The sequence below is a fragment of the Eleutherodactylus coqui genome, chromosome 10 (assembly GCF_035609145.1).
Source record: "Eleutherodactylus coqui strain aEleCoq1 chromosome 10, aEleCoq1.hap1, whole genome shotgun sequence".
NCBI classification, from domain to species: Eukaryota; Metazoa; Chordata; class Amphibia; order Anura; family Eleutherodactylidae; genus Eleutherodactylus; species Eleutherodactylus coqui.
Genome location: NC_089846.1, coordinates 103,524,593 through 103,537,026, shown reverse-complemented (window position 1 = coordinate 103,537,026; position 12,434 = coordinate 103,524,593). Strand labels below are relative to the sequence as shown.

The 12,434-nt window shown below is 43.6% G+C and overlaps 1 protein-coding gene across 1 annotated transcript; it reads left to right on the top strand.

Moving 5' to 3' along the window:
- Nucleotides 1-758: 758 nt before the first annotated feature.
- On the top strand, nucleotides 759-10,358 carry LOC136580807 (ankyrin repeat and SOCS box protein 12-like). The gene is made up of 3 exons (XM_066581664.1): nucleotides 759-1,593; nucleotides 6,467-6,660; nucleotides 8,558-10,358. The coding sequence occupies exons 1-3, from the start codon at nucleotides 966-968 to the stop codon at nucleotides 8,609-8,611; spliced, it is 876 nt and encodes a 291-aa protein (XP_066437761.1). The 5' UTR covers nucleotides 759-965; the 3' UTR covers nucleotides 8,612-10,358.
- Nucleotides 10,359-12,434: the final 2,076 nt, after the last annotated feature.

Genomic DNA, 12,434 nt, shown 5'->3' with positions numbered 1-12,434 from the left:
AGGGTGTGGATCCAGCACAATACTGCTGTCCTATACTGAAATAACAAGAACGTACTTGACCAAGAAGGCATGGATGCCTACACAATGGTATGGCACGCGGGCCCTAGGGAACCCCAGAACATGAATTTCAATTATTTGTTATGGCCCCTGTAAGAGATAGACAGTAAAACCCGATTGCAAAGTTCAAAAGAAGCTTGTGAGAAGTAAAAAAAAAAATGCTTTCTGTGTCTCTCTTAGTGTCGTGGGACAGCTACTATTACTGAAGTAAGGAACGTGTACCGGAAGTGGTCCCCTTCTGCTATGATAGGGGCTAGGTCATCCAGTAAAAAAAAAAGAGACACGCAAATCTGAAACCCCCAGTAGGGCATATGAAAATAGATAATCTAAATCTGTGTGGTGAGTAAGGGGTTAAAGTGTGGGAATTGTTAGACTGACAATTTTTTCTTATCACAGATCAGTTAATAAAGGTGTATGAAATTAGCAATACTGATGTATGTGATAAATATAATATGACCCTGTAAGATAAGAATGAAGTGTTACATTGAATGAGATGTAGGATGGCTGCAGTTCCCTTCACATGACTTTCCCTCCTTAGCACGTCCGACCTACCAAACCAAAAAGAAATATTCCAGATGTTTTATGAATTTCATTACAAACAAGCGTCATCTACATAAACAGCAGCTGCTTCTACAACTGCACTCTGCTTCTGCCCAACCCATTGCCTCCTGTCTATCACGTGGCTGTGATGTCATCCAAGGTCCCTTCAGCATGAAGAATCAGTCGGCGCAGGATCAACCTTCGGGAAATGACTCTGCGGAATGCTGGGAAGAGACTTTATTAACCTGTTCAGACTCTGAAATGAAGGAGACTTTGCTTTCATCTGAGGAGCGCAGAGATATGTAAGCCGTTACTTTGTATTGTACATATACGGTCACGGACATTCTGCCTCGATACAAAGTGTCATCATGGCAGGCTTTCTTAGCCCTATAAAGGAGTTGGCGCTGCATCGTAAAGCCTGCACATTAATACGGGCTTGTAAGGAAGAAGAACTACGTGCGTTACTGTCCAAGAATGAAGCCAAGAAACATATCAGGAAAACCAGTGGGAACGTGCTAAGGCGATGTCTTAAAGTTGCTATGGTTAACAAATATATTGAATGTATTGAAGAATTGTTAAAAGCTGGAGCCAACCCAAGGATTCTGCTTGATAGTTGCTCTGTGCCATACATACTTAATCGTCGAGGGAATGTCAGACTCCTCCAGCTGCTGTTGGAGTATGGAGCAAGCGCAGATTCTGATAAGAGTCCAGAATCAGCTAACCCCTTGTACATTGCAGCAAACCATGGAGATTTTGAATGCTTTAGAATGTTACTTCTTTATGGGGCTGACCCTGATCATAAGTGTTTCCACTATGATTCAGAAGGCGATACTCCAGATGATACATCAGTACTAGGAATGTGTCTTAAAAAGAACTTTGAAGCCCCATTTGTGGAACTTCTCATCCAGTTTGGTGCTAATATGTACTTACCGGATATACAGAAAGCCCTTCTCGAAGTTGATAATGATGCCACAAGACTTCTGGATAGAGAAAAGGGTAATGACATCTGTTTCTTCTCAATAGAGGATATTGTATGTGAAATCTGAGATAGACCGTTGCCAGAGTTGTCTGACTGCTTATTCCTCTCTCCTCACTGAGAAGACAGGCACACTTGGTCCCTTAATGGCACTATATAGCTAACAGCAACCTACCAGGTTGATAAATGCACAATGAGGTCAGTGACTGCAGTCAAATATGATTCTATAAGCTTCAGGTAATAGATAATGCCGGGGCATTCTTTAATATACTATAGAGAGCTGCCCAAATTGCTCTTCTGTGTGGGGTCTGGAGTTCTTGCCCTGACAACTGCTTTGGTTATTTGTAATCCACAAGAAGACTAATAACGCAAATGGGTAAGAATTTTGTCAAGGGGAGAGAGTTCACATCTATTTACAACCTGAGCATCTTCTGTATATAACTATACATGTGCAGCTGGTATAAGTTAGAAATAAAGGTGAAAGCCCTCTCTGACTGACTGATAGACTGACTTACCACTAATTCTCTAACTTCCCAATGTCGTACAAACATAAAATTTGAAAGGAGCATTCTTTGGGTCGTAAATAGGAAAAGTAAATGGGTCACAACTAGATTATTCGATGCTAAGTGCAAAACTATTTGCACCCCTATGTAATGTACCTAATCTAATTCTCTAACTTCCTGGTGTCCTACAGCCTTGCAATTTGGCACAAGCATTCTTTAGGTCCTAGATAGGAAAAGTAAAGACGTCAAATCTCGAAAATGCAATGCTAATTGCAAAAGTATTGACACCCCTACAAAATGTACCTAATCTAATTCTCAAACTTCCCAGTGTCATACAAGCGTGAAATTAGGCACAAGGATCCTTTACATCCTAAATAGGAAAAATAAAAGAATCACAACTCAAAAATTCAATGGTAATAGCAAAAGTATTGGAACCTCTATGTAATGTACCTAATTTAACCCCTTAATGACGCGGCCCTTTTTCTTTTTCCATTTTCATTTTTTCCTCCCCCCTTTAAAAAATTGTAACTCCTTTATTTATCCATCGACTTCACTGTATGAGGGCTTGTTTTTTGCGGGACGAGTTGTATTTTTCAACGGTGCTATTTAAAGTACCATATAATGTACTGAAAAACTTTTAAAAAATTCTAAGTGGAGTAAAATGAAAAAGAAAAACAACATTTCGTCATCTTTTAGTGCATCTTGTTTTGTACGGCGCACAAACAGCAAAAAAAATGACATGATAACTTTATTCTATGGGTCGGTATGATTACTACGATACCAAACATGTATAGTTTTTTTTTTACTATACTCCTCTTTTTTTTTCTAAAGGCATTTAATTTTTTTCAATTACTTTCTGCCGTCATTTTGTGTGCGCAATAACTTTTTTTTTTTCCATCGACATAGTTTAGCAAGGGCTCATTTTTTGCGGGATGTTCTGTAGTTTCTGATAGTACCAATTTGGAGTGCATACGACTTTTTATTGCGTTTTTTCTGGGAGACAGGGTAACCAAAAAAGTGTATTTCTGGCGTTCTTTAATTTTTTTCCGGACGTCGTTCACCGTGCGGGAAAAATAATGCACTGCTTTGATAGTTCGGACTTTTACAGACGCGGCGATACCAAATACATATTTTTAATTTATTATTTACATTTTTTAATAATAGATATGGCAAAAGGGGGTGATTTAAACTTTTGCAACTTTTTTTTTTCAATTAAAAAAACTTTATTGATTTTTTTTTTTTTTTTACATTACTTTGAAGTCCCCCTGGGGGACTTTAATATGCGATGCATTGATCGCTCCTGATGTATGATGCAATGCTATAACTATATCATACTGCTTTTTGACAGGCAGTCTATCGAGCCACCCCACGGGGATGGCTTGATAGGCAGTCTGCTAAGGCAGCCCTGGGGCCTTTCAATAGGCCCCTGGCTGCCATGACACCTGCACGGCTCCCCCGATCTCACCGCGCGGGGGGGGGGGGCTGTGCAGGACCCCCGAACATCGTTCGGAGGATTTAAATGCCGCTGTCAGAATTGACAGCGGCATTTAAATGGTTAATAGCCGCGATCGGCCGCGGGTGTCAGCTGTTATAAACAGCTGACGCCCGCACTGTATGAAGAGATGTTGCTACGCAACCTCTCTTCATACATACCCCGACACACCATGACGTACCGGTACGTCATTGGTCATGAAGGGGTTAATTCTCTAACTTCCCATGTCGTACAAGCATAAACTTTGGCACGAACATTCTTTATGTCCTAAATAGGAAAAGTAAAGGGGTCACAACTTGATTATTTAATGCTAAGTGCAAAAGTATTGGCACTCCTATGTAATGTAACTTCCCGATGTTGTATAAGCTTGAAATTAGCACAAGCATTCTTTACATCCTAAAGGCCTCGGTCACACGGGCGATTTTTCGTGCGATATGCGCATGCGATCGCCGATTTTATAGAACCATTGCTTTGCAATGGTATCGGACACATGAGCGCTTTTTATGCGCTCGTCCGATTAATTATAGAACAGAAATCGCAGATCGCGCCTATCTGCGATCTGCGATTCCTGTTCTTCTCTATATGCGCTCAATAGGGCCGGCGGCAGCAGCGCCGACCCCATTGACAACATATACTAGACAAATCATTCTCCTCTGCCACAGCTGTAGCAGAGAAAAATGATAGTTGCCCATTGATTCAATGGAGCCAGCAATACAGCCGGCTCCATTGAAAGCAATGGGCTGCCGGCGATCGCAGGATGAATTTTCGGGAAGGGCTTAAAAATATAAGCCCTTCCCTGAAAATCATCCAAAAATGTGTAAAAAGTAAAAACAAAAATATACTCACCTTCTTCCGGCAGACGGAGTTCAGCCGCAGCCGGCCGGCAGTTCTCCTGAACTGCTGTGAGTAGTATTCAGCAGCCGGGGATTTAAAATCCCCGCCTGCTGAATGAGCTGCCTCTGATTGGTCACAGCCCTCACCAATCAGAGGCAGCTCTCACTCACCCATTCATGAATGGCGAGTGAGTGCTGCCTCTGATTGGCTCAGCGCAGGGATCAATCAGGGGCAGCTCTCAGCTGTCATTCAATAGCTGAGAGCTGCCCCTGATTGGTCCCTTTGCTGAGCCAATCAGAGGCAGCACTCACTCACCCATTCATGAATTCATGAATGGGTGAGTGAGAGCTGCCTCTGATTGGTGAGGGCTGTGACCAATCAGAGGCAGCTCATTCAGCAGGCGGGGATTTTAAATCCCTGCCTGCTGAATACTACTCACAGCAGTTCAGGAGAACTGCCGGCCGGCCGCGGCTGAACTCCGTCTGCCGGGACAAGGTGAGTATTTTTTTTTTTTTTACTTTTTACACATTTTTGGATGATTTTCAGGGAAATTCATCCTGAGATCGCCTGCAGCCCATTGCTTTCTATGAAGCCGGCTGTATTGCCGGCTCCATTGAATTCAATGGGCTGGACAGTTCTCCACTGCTGCGGCCCGTTCCAAAGGAAACGCAGCTAGGAGCAGATTTTTCGGGCGATTTTTCAGCCCCCGTCACGCGATTTGCGGATGCGCATACGTCATGCGATCCACAAATCGCGGCAAAAAACGCCCATGTGACCGAGGCCATAAATAGGTAAAGTTAAAGAGGCACAACTCAATTATTCAGTGCTAAGTGCAAACGTATTGGCACCCCTGTGTAATGTACCTAATCTAAGTCTCTAACTTCTCTATGTCATACAAACATGAAATTTGGCACGAGCATTCTTCAGGTCCTAAATTGGAAAAGTAAAGGGGTCACAGCTTGAAAATTCAATGCTAATTGCAAAAGAGAGTGCACTCCCATGTAATGTAACTTCCCGGTGTTGTACAAGTGTGACATTTGGCACAAGCATTCTTTAGGTCCTAAATAGGAAAAGTAAGGTCCTAAATAGATAAAGTAAAGGGGTCACAACTCGATTATTTAATGCTAAATGCAAAAGTAAGTGCACCCCTGTATGATTTAACCTTGCAGTGTTGTACAAGCGTGAAATTTGGCGCGAGCCTTCTTTAGGTCATAATAGAAGACAGTGTGGGGGGGGGGGACTGGCATATTCTGCAGAGGGACATCAGTACATGCAGCCTGAGGAGAATCTAATGCTCCCTTTCTGTGTATACATACTTTATTCCTCTGTTCTTCTAAGGTAACATTTACTTCATAAAATTTTCCGTGTTCACAACACGTAAACACCTGTATCAAATTAATTTGGGCAAAGCCAGATACATCAGCTAGTCCTGTATATAGTGATATGGAGCATGATGGTATAAGCTGATTATTTACTGTATATGACTGAATACTTTACACACAATTCAAAAATGCATCAGAAACCTGCATGCGGTTTTAAAAAGTCGAATGTATTGTTTAAATCCACATGCAGTTTCTAATAGTGTATGCAGTGTATTAAAGGCACATGTGGTTTTTGAATCCGATATGCAGTTTTTGGATGTGTTTTTTAATTGTGATTCGAAAATGCAAAAAAAATTATGAATGCAGTCTAAGGGACTGCAAACTGATTTTCAAGTAGTCCAGGAAATGCGTCGTGTTTGGAAAGCCAATGCCAAGGGGCTAGATCATGTAGGTAAATTTGTTTTGCAGCTGCATGCATCACAATTTAGATCTGGGTACAGGTAGAGGTACAGGTGTGTGTGTAAGGCAGAGGGGGGTGGGGGAAGTTGGGTGGTGAGCTGAGCTCTTGCACCAGGGCCCCAGAGTCTTTAGCTTACGCCCCTGCTGTAATTAACTTACTTTCAGCACATTTTTCCTTCTATGGACTAATTCTAATATACTTTCTTCCTGTATAGATCGCTGTACTGTACAGTAGTGTCAGACTACAATCTCATCCTGTACTCTGGTCTTATCTTCTGTACAGCTCATCCGAGATCCCTGAAGTCTCAGTGTCGTATTGCTATAAGAAGGCGGCTGAAACAAGTGGGGAAGCTTCGTCTCATCCATCAGCTAGAAATCCCTAATGAGCTGATGGAATACTTACAGTACCACAATGAGTTTGATGACATAAAGAAGCTGCCAAGATGTTATCAGCGATCTTCTTATCCACGTGCCGATGTAAAGCTTTAATTTTAGGCAATTTAGTCACTGGATATTCCTAGAGGTTCTCTCAGTTACCACTGGATAGAGGGGGTTTTACCACTAAATACATTTATGACGTATCTTCAGGATTAGGCAGTCCTCTCCAGTTCTATCCCTGCCTGAATATGGAGGCTCTCTGACCCCACAGAACAGGTGTCAGGGGTCTCTGTACTCCCAGTAGGTGAGGGTCCCATAAGTGGAAATCCCACCTATCCAACGTTTATGGCACATCTTTGGTGTCTTTTGATACAGTTGTATAGTGTATGCTTTGATATATTCACTAATAAACCCTGCACATTTAATAACAGTAAGGCTAAATTCACACAGGTGTATATTGGCCCTGTTTTCACAGCCTGGCTGATATATGTCACCCATCTGAGGCATTGGCTTACATTGCCTCAGTTCAGATGGCCATTTTGCTGGTGCATAAAAACAGCCGACATAGCGCATAGTTCTGGACCTATCTTTCCCGGCGGGAATACACCGGTCCAATAGACTCCTGTGGGAGCCTATGGGAGCTGCCAGGAAAAAGGGAGGTGAGAGGGAGTTTAGCAGTGGCTCTGTTAAACTCCCTCCCCTTCCCTCCTCCTCTTTGCCCCTTGCCAGCTGTGGGCAAAGGGAGGGGTGGGACAGGGTGGGTGAGTAGCATCCTGCCCGCTCCTATTGCTGGCACATGGCAAGGGGCAGAGATGGGGCAGGAGTTTAGAAAACTAGCTCCCGCCCAGTCCCACCCCCACCATTGCTAGGAGCGAGTAAGGGGCGGAGAAAGGGAGGCAGTTTAGCAGAGCTAAACTCTCTCCCTCTACCCGACAGCATTCCGGGTGCAGCGTATACATGTCACCCCTGCGCCGTCTGAACAGATGCATAAACGGGAGATGCACCTATTACTCAGTCACGGCTACCTCTCGTTCACGTGATTTTCGGCCGCACTGTGGCTGTGGCACAGCCAGCCAAATATCATCGCACCTGTGTGAATGAAGCCTAAGGCATACAATGTTACGGCTGTATAGTTCTGTACTTTTGCCATTGATTCCCATTGAAAGAACATACAACACTTTTCTTTCCGTATACTCTTATACTCTATAGCACAGCTTTTAAATACAGTTTAGAGAAAGCGACACCAAAGAATACCAGCCAAATGTACACTAAAAGTCACTCTTATGACATGTGTTTGGCTACTGATAGCCTGCAGGTATGTTAGATATTTATACCAGAATGTCTGCATGCATGATGCAAACGTGGAGTGAATCTAGTCTGAGATTATCTTTAACATAAGATGTCATGTTTCTTCTCACTTCACATCTTTGTCTGTCAATATATCTAGTAGTACTACCCCATTTCCCCCAAAATAAGACAGGATCTTATACTAATTTTTGCTCCAAAATATTTCTTTTTTACTTGTTTAGCTACCTGGACACTATTTAAAAATCATGCTAGGGTTTTTTTCGGGGCAGGTCTTATTTTCAGGGAAACGGGGTTGTTGTACCATTTCCACCTGTTTTTCTTTCTGTTTGTCTATGGGTCAATGCAGACGGCCGGGTTGGATCCCGCCGCAAGATTCTCGCAGAGAGATGCTCCCTGTGCCCCTGCACTGACGGGCAGCTCACCTCCTCCTGGCATCTTGTCTCTGCTCTGCTATGTGCCGGAGCATCACCAGTGACATTTCTGTGCGGGCCTCCGCGATTTGTTTACCGCACAAGTTATTACGCGGTCAAATAGTGGCTGCCTGCATAGGATTGCGTGCACACATGCAATCCTATGGCAGTGTGCACAGGCAAAAATTCTGCAGCACATCCCGCCGCGGAACTTCCGCCCATCTGCATTCACCCTACCAGCTGGTATCAACTTAATAAATGTCTGTTTTGTTCCTCAGAATTGGTTCTTTGGAGCCGGCTTTAAATACGAATTTGAAGTATGTTTGTTGTGACCCAGAGTGACTGCTCATGGTAACCACTGCAGAAGAGGAAGATGATGATGAAGACAAGCCAAAGAATCCCTAACTTACTGTGCACATCCTATAATACTGCCTTTACCTTCTTATCTAATCCTGCATTTATTGTGGACTGATGACAATAAGATCACACAAAGCTACAATGCTTGTCAGCAATCACCACCTAAATAAAGGGGCGCACCAAGACTCCTAGCTAGAGAACATGAACAAGTGTATTATTTAGAGTCGTTGACAGCCTAGACATGTTGCGAGGTTTCTTAACACTTTCATGGCATATTCACAGGACATGTCATGAAAGTCTGATGGCTACAAAGTTGCACAAACAGAGTTACTGAAACAGCTGATCTTTCTGTATTGCACAGTTTGCATAACTCCTGTTGACTTCTATAGGAAACAGCATAGTGAAGCCTGCTTGGCTGTACTTCTAAGTCCTGACCACCTGGGACCTACATCTATCAGATTTGCATATAGCCACAGAATATGCAATGAAAGTCCCAGAAGGGAATACCCCAACAAAGGGTCAGACATTGAATCACAGGCAAAAAAAATACTTCCAAGAGATGGCTGTTGAAAGGGAGTTAATTTTCATTTTTTTCCTATGGAGCATTGCCAATAAAACTGCACACACAACTGGGTCTACTTACTAGGAACCAGAACTGTTCCCCCTCCTCCCAAGTCCTTCCCACAGCTCGGAGACACTAATATCTCTAGGAACATTCTTGCCTGGTCATCAGGCTGTGTAAAAGCCCATAAAGAAAGTGACCTGGCCAGAATGGGGTATATGTCCTACAATAGAGAACTTGGAAAGATAAAAATCAAAATTAATGTCTAGTAGTTAAACATATAGCAGATATTTGAGCTGGTTGGAGGAAGAGTACTGGAACATAAAGTTGACACATGAAGGTCAATTCTCATGTCCTATGGTGGTAGTGACTGACAGAGCTAGGTGACTATGGAAATTATGTTAGCAATATGACAACCATAAGAAAACAAGAAAAACATGTATGTCTGTCTGAACTAGGCCCTGGACTGCTACAGTAACCCATCCGCACCTTGCCATTGCTTGTTAGGGGAACGACAATGGGGCAATCGAGAGCTCACTGGATAATGTCATGGATGTCACAGTTGTCAAAGCCACTGTATTTATACTGAGAGTGAGTGTCAACTGGGTATGGAGTGAGTTTCGCTGCCGAGTCTCTTCCATACTTACTGTATGGCCTATGTTACACATTTCTGTCATATGTAGCTAATGGAATAATGTCTATGTTCACCTTCACAATGAGATTATTTTTATTGCCCCAATATATATAAAATGAAAAATGAAACAACTTTGCAAAAAGTATCACAAATTTCCTATTGTCTAACTTGTACAGCTCCTGTGCAGAACGGTGTGTCTCCATGGTAACAGACAACAAACCCTTTATTGTCTGATTCTGCCATCATACTCTCAGCAATCCGACCCTCTACATCCTTCTAACTGAATAAATGTATGACTAGCATAAAGTTGGGAACAGATGGAAGGGAGTCTGAGTGCAGGAGGACTGGAGAACATACATCCTGGAAATATATACAATAAAGAAATTGGTTCCACCACATCAATAACCTCACAACAGGAATAATGGGGCTTTTCAATGATATTCACTGCTGCACATATATACACACGCAGAATATGTTACTCTCTCAATAAAGGTTGGAATCACTGGAAATTTCTGGTGTGTTGGTCGCTCTCTTGTGTGCAGTCATTCTTCTACCTAAAGCATTATTTTTTGCATGTTTAGAAATTATATTAGGACATCTAAGGGTGCATTTACATGGGACAATCTGCTGGGCAACAGATACCTGACAGTCCATCTAGTGATAATTGTTCCTGATTAGGGATGAGCGAGCACCAAAATGCTCAGGTGCTCGTTGTTCGAATCAAACTTTTCGTAATGCTAGAGAGCTCGTTTCGAGTAACGAACCCCATTTGAAGTCAATGGGGGACTCGAGCATTTTTGTATGGGACCGATGCTCCGCATAGGTCATGACTTGTGAAACACCAGAAAACATCAGAAAGTCATGGAAACACCACAGAAAAGGATAGGGAAGGGCAGGGGCAGCATGCATGGCTGCATCTGAGGCTCCTAGGTCCCACTATTAAGCCAAAATGGGGGCAAGAGTCTGGTGGTCACCCCCCTAAAAATTTACTTGGGACAAACCCTCATTAGCAAGGCACACGCGCTGGCACATCTTAGGCAAGCACCACACTACCTGTAACCAAGGACAATCACTGCCTGCGGGTGACACCGCTGCCTCTTCTCCTGGGTTACATGCTGGCATTGCAGTCCAACCCCCCCTGCATGACCCTGCGTCCACAGTGCACACAAAAGTTTCCCTGTTCATCGTTCAGTTGCCCCATGCCACATGCTCGCTTCATAGCCACACCACCCTCATGTCTATTTATAAGCACGTACCAGATGAGGAGGAACCGGAGGCACACACTGCAGAGGGCTGGCAGGGCCAGGCAGCGACCCTCCTTGAAAGTGTGGACGATAGCACACAATGCCGTTGAGAATTGATGATAAATTGATGTACGATCATCATTCCAATCCCGTGCCACCTCCGTCACAAAATTGTCAGCAGCCGCAAACGTGGGCATAAAGGGGACTCAGGTGCCAGCACTTCTACACATCTCCACGACGCAGCAATACACTGTGTGGGAAGCACGTGAACGGGCCCAGGGTCAGGCTTGGTCCCAGCCTTCACTTTGTGTGACCCAAGGTGCCGCGAGTTACACAGCAATGGGAAATCCATGTGTGCCCACACAATTCATTCTGCATAGGTGTCAGATACCTAAACACCGCAATGGGAAGTCTTTGAGTTCCTTGGGCTCGCCTATGCTGTGGGTGCACAAAGATGGTATTACACATGAAGAAATCAGAGTACCCAAACATGGCAGAGTTTCACCCCACCAAGGACCTCGGCCCACATTTCTACCCTAGTCAGTCAGTGTATTTGTGCCAGACAGGTAAAACACTGCAATGGGAAGTCTTTGTGCACCCACAGCATAGGCGGACCCCAGTAACATTTCTGTAGAAAAAAAAATATAGGCAGACCCCTGTAACATTTCCGTAGCAAGAGTATAGGCGGACCTCAGTAACATTTCTTTAGCAAGTGTATAGGGAGACCCCAGTAACATTTCTGTAGCATAAGTATAGGTGGACCCCAGTAACATTTCTGTAGCAAAAGTATAGCCAGACCCCTGTAACATTTCTGTAGCAAGAGTATAGGCGGACCCCAGTAACATTTCTATAGCAAGAGTATAGATGAACCCCTGTAACATTTCCTTAGAAAAAGTATAGGCGAACCCCTCAAACCAGGTATAGGCAGACCCCAGTAACATTTCTGTAACAAGAGTATAGGCGGACCCCAGTAACATTTGTGTAGCAAAAGTATAGGCAGACCCCAGTAACATTTGTGTAGCAAAAGTATAGGCAGACCCCTGTAACATTTCTGTAGCAAAAGTATAGGCGAACCCCTCAAACCATTCAGTAGAAACTGTATAGGCGGACCCCAGAAACATTTCTGTAGCAAGAGTATAAGCGGACCCCAGTAACATTTCTGTAGTAAAAGTATAGGGAGACCCCTGTAACATTTCTGTAGCAAAAGTATAGGCAGACCCCAGTAACATTTCTGTAGCAAAGGTATAGGTAGACCCCTGTAACATTTCTGTAGTAAGAGTATAGGGAGACCCCAGTAACATTTCTGTAGCAAGAGTATAGGCGGACCCCAGTAACATTTCTGTAGTAAAAGTATAGGC